Genomic DNA, 19,391 nt, shown 5'->3' on the forward strand with positions numbered 1-19,391 from the left:
ACAGGCACTACCCCGGGCCGACTCAGGAACCAGGTGACGGGTGTGAGTCAGGCTCCAACCACGGTAAGCTACGGATCAGACACAGCTTAACTAGAGGTTTCCTGAGCTCCCTCCACCCCTGCCAGCAGCACCAACCAGGGCCCCCCAAGGCTCCATGTGGATTTGAGTGATCAATCTGGGCCTCTCCCACGTGATAGGACTTTGAAGGTTCTACCCTCAGCCCTGACCCTGATGCCAAAGCCAACTACTGAGCACCTACTATCTGCCAGACGCTGGGCTAAGGACCTCGACCACATCCTCACAACAACCCAGAAGGGAAGGTGTCATCATCCCCGTTTTACACATGAGGAAACTGAGACTCAGAGAAGCTAGAGTGGCTTACCCAAGCCACCGGAAGAAAGCAGAGCCCGCGTCTAAACCGAGGTGTTGTCTCTGCATACTTGGCTGCCTCACGTGCTGAAGAGGAGCCCCTCTCCCCTGCAGTCTCCTCCTTGCCGTGATAAGGATGGAGGAGCTGAGATGTTCTCCACCGTCAACCACCCTGCAGTGCTCAGGAGTCGGGCTTTGGCTCCTGGTTCGCCCCTTCCCAGCTGTATGACCTTATGAAACTTACCTAACCTCTCTGTGACTCAGTTTCCTCACCTGTAAAATGGGGAAAATAAAAGCACCTAGCTCATGGGATAATTTTGAGCTTAGATGAAAAGAAAATCCATGTAAGCGTATCCTCTGTAAAGGGGAGCTGCCATCAGACTCTGTGAGTGCCTGTGGGTCCCGGTGTCTGTCCCCTGGCTCAGGGGGACGTAACAGGGCCCTCAGGAGACGTTAGGCTGGGGGCTGCTCCACCAGCTTCACCAGCATCTCTCGCCTCCCGCAGCAGCTGACAACTCCATCTTTTCCCATTTCCCAGAGCCCTGAGGAACCAGCCCCCAGCCAATAGGCAGCCCACTGGCAAAAGCCTGGTGAGTCCGTGACTCGGGTCAAACTGCTGCTCCCCAGCCCTTCCCACGACTCAGCCCCAGGCTTCTGGCGAGGCTCAGATGAAATACCACGCAGGAATGTGCGCTGAAAACTGCCAAGTTCTGCCGACAGGCATGGGCTTCGAGCTCCCCAGGGACTGTCCCTCCCCGGTGGGTGTGGAGGAGACAGACAAAGAGAGAAGCCCCAGGCCTGGGCTGACATCCTGCCAAGTAGTGCCAGCCGGACCTTGCACAAGTGGGTCAGCCAGAGTGGTAACAGTGGACAAAGGGCCCTTAACCCACCGATCAGCCACTTTCTAGTGTGAATTTTCATGTCCTTCCCAGGCCCGGGATCTTTGAGAGAGCTGGATACTTCCTGACCTCAGGCATGCCAAGGGAAGTGTTAGAATTCTCCAGTTGGAAAAAGGAAGTGGTACCAAAATTACAGCAGTGAAAAGAAGGTGGCTCAACAGAGGCACCTGGGTGTTGTAAGCAGGGAGGGTGTTTTATGGGCAGAGGGTTCTTCGCATCTGCGGTGATCTTGAGGCTTAGTTTTCTCCATGTAGTTAGTTAAATACTTAACATTGAGGGCAGGGGTGGGGATGAGGTAACCAATAAAAAAGCCAAAGTGAAGCTAATGTCTTTGGAAGGTTCTCACCCCCAGCGGGGTGGGGGTCAGGGTGGTACGGGCTCTGAGAACCATGTTCCCTGGACTCTGATGGGGACATGGGAAGACACCTCCACATAATGAGACAGCACGGCCGGCAGGCCTGGGTCTTGAGAGAAGCACCCAACCTCTTCCCGGTGTTTCTGTGTCTTGTCTTAGCAGAAATCTGTGCCTTTGGAAGAAAGCCAAGTTTGTGCCCCTTGAGGCAGACCCTCAAGCAAATTAGGGGCAGAAGGTGAGGCCTCAGGGCACTAATGTAAGGCACCAGCTAAGTGACTGGTGGGTACTGTCTCTTTTGGTCCTCACACAGCCTGGGGACAGATGCTGTTATTAATCCCCCTTTACAGACGAGGGAAGTGAAGTTAAATAGTCTGCTCATGGTAACACAGCTACGTAAGTGGGTAAGCTCAGCTGAAGAGGAAAATCTGAAAGATCAGAGAATACATCTTATGCGGAAGCATTTGGTGAACATAAAAAAGTACCCAAGATGTAATACTAACTAAACAAAGCACGTTATAAAGCAGTATGAGTCCAGCATGATCCCAAACTTTACAAAAAGTAGATGCAGGAGCTTGTAATCTTGGGGGTGGGGAAGAAAGGCTAAACAACCGAATAAAGATGATTTTGAACGGTGAAAAAAAAAAGTAGATGTAAACGTAAAAAACAAAAATGCATGGAAAAATGCTCCCAGGGAAAGTGCAGCCAGCTGGCTAGCCCACCCATCCATCCACCCACCCACCCACCCACCCATCCACCCATCCATCCATCCATCCATCCACCCACCCACCCACCCACCCATCCACCCACCCACCCATCCATACACCCACCCACCCACCCATCCATCCACCCACTCATCCTTCCATCCACTCATCCACATCTACCCACCGATCTACCCATCCATCCATGCACGCATCTACCCACCTAACCCATCCACCCAACCATCTATATCTAATTTATCCTATCTGTCATTTCCATCTATGTATCTAGTTGTTGGTGCTTTAAACAGTTTTATCTGTAACCATGGGGAGCTGCAGCAAACCATCCTCAGATTCCCACCTGAGGACCAAGGTAGGCACTGACAGAGCTGTGTCCAGGGGCTGGAGACCAGCACCCAGTTACTTTCTTGGTCAACTCCCCCACATCATGGGGCCTGAACTAGTGACCCGGGCTTCCCTAGAGCCAAACTCCCCCAAACATACGAACAGCAGCCACAGAGAGGAGCGACCCCCGCTCTGTCGCTCGGCAGCCCCGCGCGGCCGCGGCAGGCTGGGCTGCAGACTCACCGGGCGCTTGGTGAGGTCCCAGTTGTGGATGATCCTGGCCGGGATCACTGAGGCATCGTCTTGATGGCAGATGTCACAGTAGTAGAGGCCAGAGAAGGCACAGAGCTTGGGCCGTACAAATGAGAAGCCGATCTGCCGGGAGCAGCCTGGGGAGAAGAACAGGGAGAGGGTGAGCAGCGGTGGGGACGGAGTCAGCTCCTGAGTGACCCGGAAGCGGCCAAGGCAGAAAGGGCCCGCTATCTAAGGAAAGTATCCATAGAAAGATTAAAAAGGAGAGTACGAAGATGAAAACCACCACCGCTCCTATACCCACCAGTCAGAACCAAATTAATCTTTACGACAAAACACTGTTAAGGATTATCAGCGGCATTTCACAGCTGAAGAAGCTGATGCACAGAGGTCAGGAAACCTGCCCAGTCACACAACGATGGAGTGGCACAGCGGGAGTCAGATTTGGGTGGGGCTGGTGTAGAGCCCTCATTCTCTTATTCCCAGCTGCCTCTCTTCACTGCTTGCACAACAGTGCCAGCCTCCTCTAGGTCCACTCCTCCATGGCGGCCCAGAAATGGAAGCCACGGAGTCAGGGTCTCGCCAAGCAGGGCGGGAGCTGGGGACATGGGGCTGGCCACAGGGAGTGGGTGGGGAAGCCAGCCAGAGGCAGGGCTGTCTGGACATGGCCTGGGGCCAGCTGGAAGCCACAGCTGCCTGATACCTCGGGACAGTGGTTCAGGGCCAGCTTCAGTCCCTCTGCTGGAGGACCCTCCACAGGGGGGCGGGGGAAGGTGGGGGGACCAGGAGTGGGGTGTACCCAGGGCACAACAAAGGCCTGGCTCGAATCCTGACACAGGCCCTGCCTCCTACAGGGCCAGGGAAAGAGTCCCTTCCACCTCCCGGGGACTAGAAGGACTGGTTCTTCTGCATGCTAGCTGTCTCATCCTGACCGAAGTTTTGCAAGGTTCCAATTCCCTACTACTTGCTCTTCTGTGGGGTTATTACAAAGTTTAAATGGAGTTTTGAAAGCGCCCTGTAAACTATGAAATACAAGCCAGATGTCAGAGGTTGACGTCTGCCCGGCCACCGAGCTGCGCTCGCAGGCAGAGAGGAGGCCCGAGCTCCCCAGTTTCAGTTTGGCCGGCAGGCTGGCGGGCGGCAGGCGTGGGGAGAGCCACCCACCAGCACCCACGTCCCCAGCGAGGGAGCCCTCCTCCCAGCCCCGGAGGCCTGGCCTCCTCCCTGAGACTGGCGCCCACGTGCTGAAGGGCAAAGTGTGAGTGCTAGGGTCTGGCTGGTGGGGGGCGAGGGGTGAGCAGCAGCTTGAAGATATTTTCTGCGGGAAGCTCTGCTCTGCTTAGCTACTCCATCCTCCAGGGGCACCAGCTGCAGACCACTCCTTTCTAGATGCCTGAAGCAGGCTTTTGCCTCCCGTCCCACAGGCTCCTCACACTTCACCCGGAGGGCCCAGGGTGATGGATGTGGGTGTCTGGGTTGGGGAGAAGAGCTAGAAATGGAACGTGAGCAGCAGAAGATCACGAAGCCTTGAAAGCAAGGGAGAAAGCAAGGGAGCGGAGAGGCCCTGTGAGGGCCTGGAAAAGAGCACAGGTTCTGGGACCATCAGGTCCTCTGCGGGCTCCACCATCACTCGCTGTGTGAGCGTGGGACAGGTACTTACCAGCCCTGTGACCCAGTTTCCTCAGTTACAAATAGAGACAAACCCCCACAGGGTTGTTGTGAGGATTAAACAAGGTTATCCAAATAAAGCCTCTGGCCCAGGGCCCAGCACAGGATTTGACGATGCTAATGACAGAGCAGACGTACTGACGTAGAAGAATACGCATAATATACTCCTAAGCAGAAAAAAGCCAAGTTGCAGAACAATAGTTATAGCTGCGCCGTCTAAAACGGTGGCCACGAGCCACAGGGGCCCATTTACGTTTAAATATATTTACATTAAAGCAAATTGAAAATTCAGTTCCTTCCACACTAGGAAGCCACATTTTAAGTACTCAGTAGGCACATGTGGCTTGTAGCAACCGTACTGGACAGCACAGATCTAGAACATTTTCATCATCACAGAAAGTTCTGTTGGACAGCTCTGAGTAATACGAGCCCATCTTTGTAATTTAAAAAAAAAAACTGTGTCCACTTGCAAAAGCATGCAAAAATGTTTTGGAAGGGTACCACGCCCCTGCTCCAAAAGAATACAATGTGATCATGGAACGGCCTCATTTGCTACAACTTCCCCGGGGCAGGATGGGGGCACTCGTGGGGAGCAGGAAGGGGTGCAGAGCCTAGAGTGGGAACCCCACCGCGGGCAGAGCGAGGCTAGCAGGCTGGGGGCAGCAGGACAGCGAGTCGGCACCTGCACAGAAGCAGCCCTGGGAGTCGAGGCCTTTCTCCGTGGGGATGGCCACCAGGTACTGCAGCAGGAAGCCGTTCTCCCGCGTGGCGAACTTCAGCACCTCCTGACAGTTTTCATCCAGACTCCCACCGAGTGTCACCGCCTCCTCAGCTGTCTCCAGGTAGGACGCCAGGACCTTGCGCACCAGGTCCCTCCACAGGGCGGCCTCCTCAGCGTTCCCGGCCTGCAGCTTCAGGACGGCCTTGGCCGTGATGATTTTGAAGAAGGATGGGCCCCCAAGGCTCGTGTCCGGCAGGATATCTCGGATGGTCTCGACTCCATGGCTGTCACTTAACATCTTCTCGTTGTTTCTCACGCGGAAGCACTTCAGAGACTCCAAGGACAGGGAGAAGATACAGGGCATCCAGGTCCGGTCTGTGTACAGGTACAGAAGGGATTCCTTAATAGCGTCTGGCTCGGGAACCTGGGAAGAAGACCAGTCAAACTGCGGGCCCTGGGGGGTTTCAGCCTCCGAGAGCAGGTCCGAGTGGGAGGGGCGGCCACCCTGGGGGGCCTCTGGAGGGTCCTCGGGCTGGTCTGGGTACTGGATGGTCACCCACTCCTCCTCCTGCTGGGGCCGCCGGCACTTCTGCAGCGCCTCGCGCACACGGTCCAGCCAGTCCTCGGCTTCATCGCGGCATGAGGAGCGCAGGGTCAGCTTCTTGCCCGAGAAGACCAGCTCGAAGCGGCCGTCGCTGTGGGCCGGGCCCACGGACTCACAGCGCAGCAGAGAGCAGTTCTCCACGCAGGTGCGCTCCTCGCCGCTCAGGTAGAGGCGCAACTCCAGCGGGGAGAGCTCGCAGAAGAGTTCCTTCCAGATGCCCATGGCCCCCCGCCGCTCCACCGTGCCCAGCTTCAGAAGCCCCCGGAATGGGTTAGACAGCCCTGGAGGCAGAAAGAGGTGCTTTAGACGACGGGCCTGACCCTTCACCACCCAGGAGAACGTCCGGGGCCTGAGTCCTGTCCTGCGTGCAGACGACGTGACCACCAGGAGAACACAGGCCCACCATGGGCCGGATGGGAACACTTTTTGAGAGCCTCCATTGCATCCTCACCCCAGCTGTTGGCCTTGTTCTTGAATTTCACCGAGAGAATAAAAGCGCTCAATCACCTCCACATGCCCCCCACTACCCCTCTCCCTTCCAGCATCTGCACCCACACTCTGACTGCCCCCGTCGCCAGGGATGAGCTGACTACGCTTATGTCTGAGGCCAACCCTCCCATTTGTGCATCTGTGCAGGGGGTCCCACCGCCCCCCACATACTCAAGGACAAGGACGTCCCTCCAGCAATCCTCCCTCCCTCTCCTGCGCTGCTGTTTCCTCCCTTCTCTACTGGATCATTCCCACCAGCCCACAAACACGCTGTTATTTCTCCCAGCTTTAAAAATAACCTCTTGACTCCACTCGCATCTCTAATTACCACCCTGTGTCTCTGTCCCCTTTTCAGAAACCTCCCTGGGGAGGTGTGGGAACTGTCTCTAGTCCCCCTGCTCCCATTCCTGCTTGAAGCTGCTCCAGGCAGCCTTCTGTCCCCTCATTCCACAGAACCTGCCCTTGGGAAGGCTACCAGGCCCTCCTTGTCGCCAAGTCCAAAGGCCAATCCTTGGTCCCCATCTGGCCTAGCCCATCAGCATCACTGGACACAGCTGAGCCCCCCTTCCCTTGGCTCTTCTCAGCCGTCACTGTCCCCCCTCCTGTGTCCCAGGCTCCCCCTCCTCTTGTTGGCCTCTCAATGCTGGAGGCCCCGGGCTCAGCCCTGGATTCTCTTCTCTACTGACACCAGCTTCCTAGCTGATCTCCCCTGGTCTTGGGGTTTTATGTCAACCACTCCCCAGTTTTTATCTCCAGCCTGGACCTTGCCCTTGAACTTTAGATTCTGATCTTCAACTGCTCTGTGTATGTCTAATAGGCTTCTCAAAGTTGACATGTCCAAAAATGAATTCCTGATTCTCCCACTCCAAACCCGCTTCTCTCCTGAAGTTCCTCATCTCATAAAATGACTAACTTCATCCTTCCAGCTACTTGGGCTAAAAACCTTGGAGTTATCCTTGATTTTCCTTCTTTCACACTCCACATCTAATCCATCAGCCCATCCTCTTGGCATATCCAGAATCTTCCTCCACACCGCCTGCACCACTACCTCAGGGCTTCAATCTGCCATCATCCCTGGCCTGTTATGGCCATGGCCTCCTAACTGGTCTATGTCCCCTTGTAGCCCTTCAACAAATGAGCCAGTATGACTCCCCCTTTCAAGAGACAAGTCAGATCACGTCTCTCCGCCCCAAACCCTGCAAAGCTGCTGTCTCCCTCAGAGCAAAAGCCGACGTCCTTTCTGTGGCCCACGAGACCCTCCATCACTCTGACCTCATCTCTAACCACCCCCCTCCCCATCTCCTCTATTCCAGCTACTCTGGTCTCCGCTCTTTTCCTGGACACGCCAAGTACGTTCCCATCGCAGGGCCTTTGCACATGTTCTCCCCGCTCGAAACACAAAGATCGTCTCGTGCTTTCCTCCTTCCCTCCCCGATTTACTATTCCCCACAGATTATTATTACCTGCCCACACTGTACGTTTACTTGTTTATTTGCTTATTTCCTGCCTCTCACACTAGAGTATAAGTCTCGTGAAGATAAGGACTTTGCTTTGTTTCCTGCTGTGTCCCCAGCACCTAGAACAGTGCCTGGCACATCACAGATGCTCAGTAAGTATCTGCTGAGTGAGTGCGTGTCTATGTACCACACACAGCCCAATGCTCCCTGCTCCCTGGGGGTCAACCATCCCCTGAACCAGGGGGTCCAAAGGACACACACGTCTCTCTCCCAGCCTGGACTAGCCTTAGAGATTTCAAACCATTGTGTAGGGTCTTCCCACCCTTCAGGGTACCTGATGATGCAGGCATAAAACACACCTTCTCTGGTACGGTTGCAACCATCACATGCGCTGGAAGAAAAACCTAAAAGGAGGCAGCATGGAGACCAGGGCTCTGCCCAAACTCCCCGAGCCAGGGCCCCAGGAACCTGGCCAGAATTCTCTGCTGGGTCATTGCAAACAGAAAATGAGGGGAGAAAGAAACTGACTCTAGAGCACATGTGTTTGTTTGTTTCTGAGGGTTACAGAAAAATTAGGTTATGGTTATTTAATGCTTTCTGGAATTTCACAGGGTGTGGAGATCAAGGTGGCCTCACTGTAAACTGCACATAGAGGACACTGAACAAACAGCAGATCTAATAAACCCCATCAGAGCTGTTAAATAAACTAAGAGAAAGGCCTTGGGAAGGAGCAGTTGAAACACCTGGGCCTTTAAGAGGCGGGGGTTTGCTCTGGGCTACAGACAGAATCACGATGTCTATATACTCATAAGATTATCTTATGTATCTTATGTATAATCATAAGATTTATAGGAGAGTTTCAGGGAAGATATTTTCCATTTCAATATATGAAACAGTATTTGTGTACTCTGTAGGCAGTCTTGAGCATTACTTTATTAACATTTTATGAGAGGGACTTCCTTGGTGGTCCAGTGGGTAAGACTCTGCACTCCCAATACAGGGGGCCCAGGTTTGATCCCTGGTCGGGGAACTAGATCCTGCACACATGCCGCAACTAAGAGTCTGTGTGCCACAACTAAGTGTCCCCATGCTGCAACTAAGAGTCCACGTGCCGCAACTAAGACCTGGCCCAGCATGCACGCATGCACGCATGCACGCATGCATGAATGAATAAATAAATAAATAGGGCTTCCCTGGTGGTGCAGTCGTTAAGAATCTGCCTGCTAATGCAGGGGACACGGGTTCGAGCCCTGGTCCAAGAAGATCTCACATGCTGCGGAGCAACTAAGCCCGTGTGCCACAACTACTGAGCCTGCGTTCTAGAGCCTGCCAGCCACAACTACTGAAGCCCATGTGCCTAGAGCCCATGCTCCGCAACAAGAGAAGCCACCACAATGAGAAGCCCGCACGCAGCAACGAAGAACCAGTGCAGCCATAAATGAATGAATGAATGAATGAATGAATAAATAAATAAAAGATTTTATGAGAAAATATAGTACTCTTCCTGAAATGCTTTTCTGAATTACTCAGCAAGGGTGCTCCTTATTACATTTTGGGACGAGGTTTTTCTTGGGAGAAGACACTGCCCAGTTGGTAACGGAAAAGGGGACTTTTGAACTGCTTTCTGAAAGGCACTGCCCGCGCGCAGTGCAGCGCCCGGAAGCCTGCAGAGTCGCTTACCCATCTGCCTGCGGTGCACCACCCTGAAGTTCTTATGCTCCGGCATCGGGGCGGCCTTGCTTCTCCTGCTTCCTAGGGAAGGCACACAAGCTTTGTCTAAGGTCTCCATGGAACAGCTTCTTCTTGGTCCTTGCGTGAGGAGACCAGGCCTCGGCTCTGGAGTCCCTCTGGGAGAAGCCACGGAAGCATGGGAAGGACTCTCTGCGGGCTGTTCCCGGGGAGGCCGGTAGAAGTCATCTTCTGAGATCCAGCTCGTGCTTTTCTATTGGGAAAGAAGTAAAGACAGGTTGTTTTTAAAAACATCTTTATTGAGACATGATTCACATACCATAAACTCAATGCATCGAAAGCATGTAATCCAGTTTCCGTGTCTTCACGGAGTTGTGCAACCATCACTACAATCTGAGTGTAGAACATTTTCACTGCTTCATAAGGAAACCTCGTCCTCATCAGCAGTCACTCCCTGTTTCCGCTCAACCCCCCCAGTTCTCGGCAACCAATAACCTACTTTCTGTTTCCAGAGGTTTGGCCATTTTGGACATGCATAAACGAAATTTTATAACATGCGGTCTTTTGAAACTGGCTTCTTTTCCTTAGCGTAATGTTTTCAGGGTTGATCTATGGTGTGGCATGTATCAGTACTTCATTCCTTTTTATTACCAAATAGTATTCCAACATATGGATGTACCACATTTTGCATATCCACTCATCAGCTGACGGACGTTTGGGTTGTTTCCACTTTTTGGCAATTATGAATAATGCTGCAGGGAACCTTGACATACAAGTTTTTCTGTGGACACTCGTCTTCTGTTCCCTTGGTACATACCTAGGAGTGGAACTGATGGGTCATATGATAACTATGTTGAACTTCTGAAGAATTTCCAAACTGTTTTCCTAAGTGGCTGCACCATTTTACATTCCCACCAGCAACATATGAGGGTTCCAATTTCTCCACCACCTCTCCATCATTTGTTATTATCTGTATTTTTGATTATAGCCATCCCATATGGCTGTAATAAGAAATGCAATCTTATGGTTTTGATTTGCATTCTCTAACATCTAATGACACTGAGCATCTTTCCATGTGCTTATTGGTCATTTGTATATTTTCTTTGGAGAAAAGTCTATTCAAATCCTTTACCCATTTTTAAATTGGTTTACTTGTCCTTTTGTTCTTGTGTTATGGGTTGAACTGTGCTCCACCCCCAAAAAAAGATATGTTGAAATCCTAACCCTCAGTACCTCAGAATGTGACGTTAGGTGACAGAATGTGAAAACAGGGTTGCTGCAAATGCAGTTAGTTAAGATGAGGTCATACTGGGGTAGGGTGGGCCCTTCATCCAGCGTGACTGATGTCCTCATAAGAGGAGAAAAGACACACAGAGAGAGAACACCACGCGAAGACAGAGACACAGAGGGAGGCCACCATGGGATGACGGAGGGAGGGCCTGGAGTGATGCGTCTACAAGCCAGAGAATGCCCAAGATTGCTGGAGACACGACACGTTAAGAGAAAGGCGTGGAACAGATTGTGCTTCAGAATCTCCAGAAGGAACCAATCCTGCCTCCATTTGGATTTGGACTTCTAGCCTTCAGAATATCAGATACAGTAGTTCCCCTTTATCTGTGGTCTCACTTTCTGCGGTTTCAGTTACCCACAGTCAACTGTGGTCCAAAAATATTACGTGGAAAATTCCAGAAATAAACAATTCGCAAGTGTCACACTGCGTGCATTCCGGGTAGTGTGATGAAGTCTTGCACCGTCCTTCTCCATCCCGCCTGGGCCGTGAATCATCCCTTTGTCCAGTGTATCTCACCCATTTGTCACTTACTTAGTAGCCCTCTTGGTTATCAGATCTCCTGTCATGGTATCACAGTGCTTGTGTTCACGGAACCCTTATTTTACTTAATAATGACCCCAAAGCACGAGACTAGTGATGCTGGCAATTCGGATCTGCCAGACAAGCCGTAAAGTGCTTTCTTTAAGTGAAAAGGTGAAAGTTCTCAACTTAATAAGGAAAGAAAGAAATTATATTCTGAGGTTGCTAAGATCTACGGTAAGAATGAATCTTCTGTGAGACTGTGAAGAAGGAAAAGGAAATTTGTGCCAGCTTTGCTGTTGCACCGCAAACTGCAAAAGTTATGGCCACAGCATGTGATAAGTGCTTAAAGGCATTAAATTTGTTCAGTAAGATATTTTTTTGGGGGGGGGCAGGCCACATTCACGTAACTTTTATTACAGTATACTGTTATACTTGTTCTATTTTATTATTTGTTATTGTTGTTAATCTTTTACTGTGCTAATTTATAAATTAAACTTTATCATTGGTATGTATGTATAGGAAAAAATACACTATACATAGGGCTAGGTACTATCCATGGTTTCAGGCGTTTACTGGGGGTCTTGGAACGTATCCACTCAGATAAAGGGGAACTACTGTAATACATTTCTGTAGTCTCAAGCCATCCATTTTATGGTCTTTTGTTATAGAAGCCCTAGGAAACAAACACAAGTTACAATGTTTTTTTTTATATTCTGGACACTAGGCCCTTGTCAGATACATGATTTGCAAATAACTTCTCCAATTCTGTGAGCTGTCTTTTTACTTTCTTGATGTTGTCCTTTAAGGCACAAAATTTTTAAATTTTGATGAAGTCCAATTTATCTATTTTTCCCTTTGTCTCTGTGCTTTTGGTATCGCACTTAAGAAGCCATTGCCTAAGCCAAGGTTACAAAGACTTACTCCTATGTTTTCTGCAAAGAGGTTTACAGCTTTAGCTCTTACATTTAGGTCTACAATCAATTTTGAGTTAATTGGTTTTTAAAAAGAATTAATGAATTTTTGGCTGCGTTGGGTCTTCATTGCTGTGCACGGGCGTTCTCTAGTTGCAGCGAGCGGGGGCTACTCTTTGTTGTGGTGCGTGGGCTTCTCTTGCTGCAGAGCACAGGCTCTAGGCGCGTGGGCTTCAGTAGTTGTGGCACGCAGGCTCAGCAGTTGTGGCTCGCGGGCTCTAGAGCGCAGGCTCAGTAGTTGTGGCGCACAGGCTTAGTTGCTCCGCGGCATGTGGAATCTTCCTGGACCAGGGCTCAAATCCATGTCCCCCGCATTGGCAGGCGGATTCTTAACCATTGCGCCACCAGGGAAGTCCTGAGTTAATTTTTGTGTAGGGCATGAGGAAGGGATCCACCTTTATTCTTTTGCATGTGGATATCCAGTTGTCCCAGCACCATTTGTTGAAGGGATGTAGGGTTTTTCAGCACTGCTTGTAGGGTTTGAGATGAGGGAGGCGTGGGTGAGCAGGACCCAGAGACCTCACTAGCTCCCTCTGCCTCTGCTCCCCACTTCTGAACAGGCCCCTGCGGCTCCAGGCAGCCAGGCCCTAGCCCTTCCCTTCTGTTGCTGTCTCTCCGAGTCTGAAGTTGCTCACTGGCTGAGGAAAGTGGGTGGCTCTGGGGTCAGGAGGCTTGTAGGAATGGACTCTGCCTCCTTTTCTTCACTATTTCAAGTGCTCCCTGCCTTTCCGTGCCTAAGTGTGGAAGAGCAGAGGTGAGGAAGCTGGCTGGGCGCCTAAGTGGCTGTCTACACAGAGGAAATGAGTCACCTGAGGGGTGGGACAGCCCAGCTGTTTTGTTAAGTGCCACCGACCTCATCCTGATGTTGCTATTTCCACCCCCTAAATTAAGACTGCCCTCCCTGCTCCCGCAGACAGGGAATGGGGGAGCAGGGCTTGGAGCTACCCAGAATGCCCGGAAGGATTGGTTTGGACAGTTTAATCCATTAAGATGCTGCCAAATTTTCTGAGTCAGGAGCTTGGAGGTGGGCGGGGGGCGGGGGGGCGCTCACAGAGCTGGGCCTCCAGAGCTTCCTCCCCAAACCCTCAGATTGGCAGGTGCTTCCTTCTGCCAGTGACAGGACAACGTGTCAATCAGGGTGACTGCTAGGGACTATTTACAGCTCTGAACAAAGCCTGTCTAAGTCATCATGACCCAGGGGAACTCCCCAGGGAAAATGGGCTGGAGGAGCAATCACATGGCTGTCCAGGCCACCTCCTGGAGCCTGGCACACACACCTGGGAAACCCTGCAACGCTGCAGCCCCGGATAATGGCCCTAATGGGAGAGACCACTCGCCCTTGAGGCTCAGCTCAGGGGTCATCCATCGCCTTCTCCTGGAAGCTGTCCTTACTCACTCACCCCCAGCTGGGTTTGGGACCCCTTCTGGGCTCCCATGGCATTCTGTGTTCACCCCCATCCTAGCACCTACAAAGCTGTTTGGAATGGTCATCCTTCTTTGTGCCGGGCACAGAGCTATAAAAGATGAGGGGATACACCTTGACTATCCAACTATCTTTAACATAAAGTAACACGGATGGGGTGAGGAAGCAAGGCAGGAGACAGATGTGGATTTTGAGATGGTGTAGGCTCACTGGTGAGGGCCTCTCTCTCCTTGGAGATGTTCACACCTGGTCCAGTGGCCCCAGGCCGGCCACCAGGAAGTGATACTCTAGGGAAAACCTTTTGTTCTCTTAAGCAATAGAGAAAAACAGCAGGAATACTGGGTCCTTGGAGCTTCTGCACATGGGCCTGGACTGAGCTCTGCGGCTGTGCCCCCCTCCAGGACCCCCAGTTATTACACGGAGCGGGGGAGAGGGCAGCACACCACTGTTTCCCCTCCCCCACTAAACCTTCCTGCCTCCTGCTCATTCAGGGCCCCATATCTGGCCCGTTCGCTGCCCCTTTAACAGTGGGGGGAAATCACCAATGACCAAGGATCTAAGCCAGAGCAGCACCTGCCACCAGGACCCAAGACAGAAGAATGCCCCTTGGAGTTACTGCAGGGACCAGGACACTGTGTACAACAGCTAAGTCCCAGAGAGGGGACTGGCAGAGGAGTGGGCCGTCAGGTCTCTGGACCACTTTCAAAAAATCCCTTTTGTTCAGTCTGTCCTCATTATGTCAGGCCAAGGGACTGCCTGTTCCCCCTCCTGGGGGAGGGGACCACATGCCAGAGGCCAGTGGTCCATGAGGGCAGTGATTAGGGCCAAGTCTTAGAATTCAGACTGTCCTCTGGGAGTTAAACTGAGAAACCAACTCACGCCCTTCCGGATGCCACAGAGTCACCCTAGTTTCCCCACTCCTGTCCTTCCCAGCACTTATCACCAGTGTAATTATGATGCAGATAGTTATTTGTCTAACATAGTGTCTGTCCCCAAGAAGCGGAGCCTTTGTCCTGTTCCATCGCTGTACCAAGTGTAGTGCTTGGCCCATAGCTGGGGCTTTTAATTAAATTCATTAAAAACAAATTTTTAAAGAAAGACTGAATGGCTCTCGGGATTATAAAACTTGATAGTGACTCCCTCCCCCCCATAAAGTATCAGATAAATAGCAGTGACTAAATGACAGAAGCATAGAAAGATGAGAATCGCAGGGACAGCACAGTGACTATCTCCTGAGAAGGGAATGGACGGACCCACAGCTCCCCTCTAGAGACAGACTCTGGGAGGGGCGAGCATCCGAGGTTCTCACGCTGAACTCGGCACCCGGTGCTTCGATTCCACGGTCCCCAAGCAACCCTGCAGCAACCAGACTCCCCTGATGCTGGCCAGGAGGCGGAGGGTGACCTGGTCAGACCAACCTGCCCGCCCCAGGCACCTGGTGGAGCACTTCTCAGTGTAAACTTACAAGCTGGCATCTCGGGAGTCTCTGAACAATTTGAGAACTATTCACTGATACCTATGCTTTCCCAGGTACAGTGCTCAGAACTGACAATGTAGAAGTGGACGTGGGACTTCCCTGGTGGCGCAGTGGTTAAGACTCCACGCTCCCAATGTAGGGGCCCCGGGTTCGACCCCTGGTCGGGGAACTAGATCCCACATGCATGCCGCAACTAAGAGTTTGCATGCCACAACTAAGGATCTGGCAAGCCACAACTAAGGAGCCTGCCGGCCGCAGCTAAGACCCGGTACAACCAAATAAGTAAATAAAATAAATATTAAAAAAAAAAACAAGTGAACAGACGTGGTCTTTCGTATCATGGAGCTAATATCCTGGACAGAAATACAGGAAATAAACACGTAGACAATGAAAGCGATAACAGAATCTAACCTAGTGATGAGTGTCATAAAATGAAGCAGGTAAATGGGAAAGACAGTCATCGGGGATGGTGCTTTTGAAACAGGGTGGTCAGGGAAGGCTGAAACGACAGTGAGGAAAAGCAGTGAGTTGGGAAAGGGTCCAGGCAGAGGGAACAGCAAATGTAGAAGCTGGGGCTGGAAGGAGCGGGCTCTGGAAGCAGGTGCACGGAGGCAGTGCGGGGGTGGAGGCGGTGGGGACCGTCAAAGCTTGGTGAGCAGAGGGGGAGCTTTGCTGACGAGGTAAGCTGTTCTGTCCATCAGCTCTAGGACCCTGGCAAGATAGGATGTCGGAGCCAGCAAAGCAGAAGCCAGACCCTCGACAGGAGTGAACTCACCACAGTCAAGGCCACGCTGGGGAGCCCTGTTGCGGCCCACAGCCACTGTCCACAAGGGACATCCCTTTCCTCTAGCTCGAGTGGGGGCTTCAGAGCCTTTCTCTTCAACCTTCGGTGTGTGCTGCTGGTTTTATAGTCACAACCTTCAGGGTCTTGCGACATTCTGGGCCTAAAGCCACCTTCAAGACAGCAAAAACTGGGGAACTCCCTGGTGGTCCAGTGGTTAGGACTTGGCGCTTTCACTACGGTGGCCCGGGTTCAATCCCTGGTTGGGGAACTAAGATTCCCCAAGCTGCAAGGCCCGGCCCCCTCTCAAAAAAGAGAGCAAAAACTGAGAGTCTGACCCACACTTACACAGTTCCATGATTTACACAGTCATACTCGATAAATGGCACTAAGTCAATCAGATATCCATTTGGAAAACACCTACCTCACACCATATACAAAAACTAATCCCAGATGAACCATAAACCTAATTGTAAAAGGTAAAATATGAAAGCTTCTAGAAGAAAATACAGGGATTTCCACAGCCTTCATAGCCTTGGGGTAGACACAGATTTGAAAAATAGACACAAAACACATTGATCCAAAACAAAAAGACTGATAAATTGAAGTTCATTAAAATTAAGAACTTCTGGGACTTCCCTGGTGGTCCAGTGGGTAAGACTTTGAGCTCCCAATGCAGGGGGCCTGGGTTTGATCCCTGGTTGGGGAACTAGATCCTGCATGCATGCCACAACTAAAAAGTCCACATGCTGCAACTAAAAACCCCACATGCCACAATGAAGACCCCGCGTGCCGCAATTAAGACCCGGCACAGCCAAAGTAAATAAATAAATAAATAAATTTTAAAAATTAAGAACTTCTGTTCAACAAAAGATATCATTAAGAGATTTAAAAGGCCAGCCATAGACTGTAAGAAGATATTTGCTATAAACATATATTTTTCTCCAGTAAAAGACACATCCACAGTATATAAAGAGCCCCTACAAATCAATAAGGAAAACACATACAACTCAATTGAAGAATGAGACAATTGTAGTGAGGTGGATGGACCTAGAGTCTGTCATACAGAGTGAAGTAAGTCAGAAAGAGAAAAACAAATACCATATGCTAACACGTATATATGGAATCTTAAAAAAAAAGTGGTTCTGAAGAATCTAGGGGCAGGACAGGAACAAAGATGCAGACGTAGAGAATGGACTTGAGGACACGGGGAGGGGGAAGGGTAAGCTGGGACGAAGTGAGAGAGTGTCATGGACTTATAAATACTACCAAATGTAAAATAGATAGCTAGTGGGAAGCAGCCGCATAGCACAGGGAGATCAGCTCGGGGCTTTGTGACTACCTAGAGGGGTGGGATAGGGAGGGTGGGAGGGAGATGCAAGAGGGAGGAGATATGGGGATATATGTATATATATAGCTGATTCACTTTGTTATAAAGCAGAAACTAACACACCACTGTAAAAGCAATTATACTCCAATAAAGATGTTAAAAAAAAAAAAAGAATGAGACAATGACTTTAAAGGATGCTTCCACAAAGCAAATGAAAAGGTATCAATATCATTAGTCATCAGCGAAATGCAAATTAAAACCACGGTGAGATACCACTACACACCTACTAGAGTGGCCAAAATGTAGAAGATTGATAATACCATTGACTATGATAAATAGCAATGAAAATGCTCATATATTGCTACTGTGAGTATAAGTTAGCACAAGCACTTTAGAAAACCGTTTGGCAGTATCTATTAGAGCTGAACATATGCCTACCCAGTGACCTAGCAATTCCACTCTTAGATGTACACCCAGAAATGAGTACACAGGTTCACCGAAAGGCAAGTACAAGAATGCTCACAGCTGCTTTCTTCATAATAGCCCAAACCTGAAAACAACCCAAATGTCTGTTAATGGGAGAATGGATAACGATGTTGATATACTCTTACAGTGGAAGACTACAGAATGATGGAAAAGAGCAAACTAGAGCTTCAGGCTACAGGTACAGATGAATCTCACAGACATAGTGTTCAGTGAAACAAGTAGAAGAGTACATACTGTATGATTCCATCTATAGGAAGTTCAACGACAGGACAAACTTTATGGACTAGAAGTGAGAATGGTAGTTTCCTCTGGAGCAGGGCAGTGAGTGGCAGAAGGCATGAGGGAACCTTCTGGTGGCTGGAAATGTTCTGACTCTTGATCTGGATGGTGGTTACAGAGTGTGTATGATATATAATTATTCACTGAGGTGTACACTGAGGCTCTGGGTACTTTAAATACACCATTCCTCAAAAAATTTTTAAAGGGGAAAAGTAGGACAATTCAGTGGGGAAATAATAGTCTTTTCAACAAATGGTGCTCATACAGCTGTATAACCACATGCAAAAAAATGAAGTTAGAGCATAGACTTAAATGTAAGAGATGAAACTGTAGAATTTTTAGAACACATGGGAGTAAATCTTCACGACCTTGGATTAGGAAATGAGTACTTAGGTATGACACCAAAAGCACAAGTGACGAAAGAAAAGACAGACAACAGCAAAATTTAAAACTTTTATGCTTCTAATGATATAATCAAGAAAGTGAAAAGACAACCCACAGAATGGGAGAAAAATCTGCAAATCATTTATCTAATAAGGGTCTAGTGTCCAGAATATATAAAGAACTATAACTCAATTTATTAAATAACCCAATTTAAGAATGGGCAGGGACTTCCCTGGTGGCGCAGTGGATAAGACTCCACGCTCCCAGTGCAGGGGGCCCGGGTTTGATCCCTGGTGGGGGAACTAGATCCCACATGCACGCCGCAGCTAAGAGTTCGCATGCCACAACTAAGACCCAGCGCAACCAAATAAATAAATATATATAAAAAAAAAGTCTGTGACAACTGTAATCTGTTAAAAAAAAAAAAGAATGGGCAGATGTTTTGAATGGACATTTCTCCAAAGAAAACACACAAGTGGCAATAAGCATTTAGATGAAAAGATGCTCAGTATCATTAGTCATCAGGGAAATGCAAATCAAAACCATAATGAGATACCACTTGTCACCCACTAGGATGGCTATAATAAAAGCAAAACCAAGAAAAACAGACAGTAAGAACTGCTGGTGAGGATGCAGAGGAACGCACTGCTGGTTGAAATATAAAACAAGGCAGCTGCTCTTGGCAGTTCCTCAAAAGGTTATATATAGCTACCATATGAGCCCAAAATTCTACTTCAAGGTATGCATTCAAAAAGGTTAAAAACATATGTCCAAGCAAAAAATTATACATGAATGTTCACAGTAGCATTATTCATAATAGCCAAAAGGTAGGAAAAACGCCAATGTTCATGAACTTATTAATGGATAAATAAAATGTGATACATCATCTAATGAAATCTACAAT

General features: G+C 49.8%; 1 protein-coding gene across 3 annotated transcripts in view; it reads right to left on the reverse strand.

Annotated features, from left to right (window-relative positions):
• Positions 1-19,391, reverse strand: part of PLEKHM1 (pleckstrin homology and RUN domain containing M1) — a 48,263-nt gene that overhangs the window by 8,863 nt on the left and 20,009 nt on the right. For all 3 annotated transcript variants that reach the window (XM_079905954.1, XM_079905953.1, XM_079905952.1), the window contains 3 exons: positions 9,535-9,796; positions 5,266-6,189; positions 2,907-3,052 (listed from right to left, as the gene is read on the reverse strand). In XM_079905954.1, the coding sequence (XP_079762080.1) occupies positions 2,907-3,052; positions 5,266-6,189; positions 9,535-9,796 (1,332 nt within the window). The remainder of the gene's footprint in view (positions 1-2,906; positions 3,053-5,265; positions 6,190-9,534; positions 9,797-19,391) is intronic.

The sequence above is a fragment of the Stenella coeruleoalba genome (assembly GCF_951394435.1).
Source record: "Stenella coeruleoalba genome assembly, chromosome: 19".
NCBI lineage: Eukaryota > Metazoa > Chordata > Mammalia > Artiodactyla > Delphinidae > Stenella > Stenella coeruleoalba.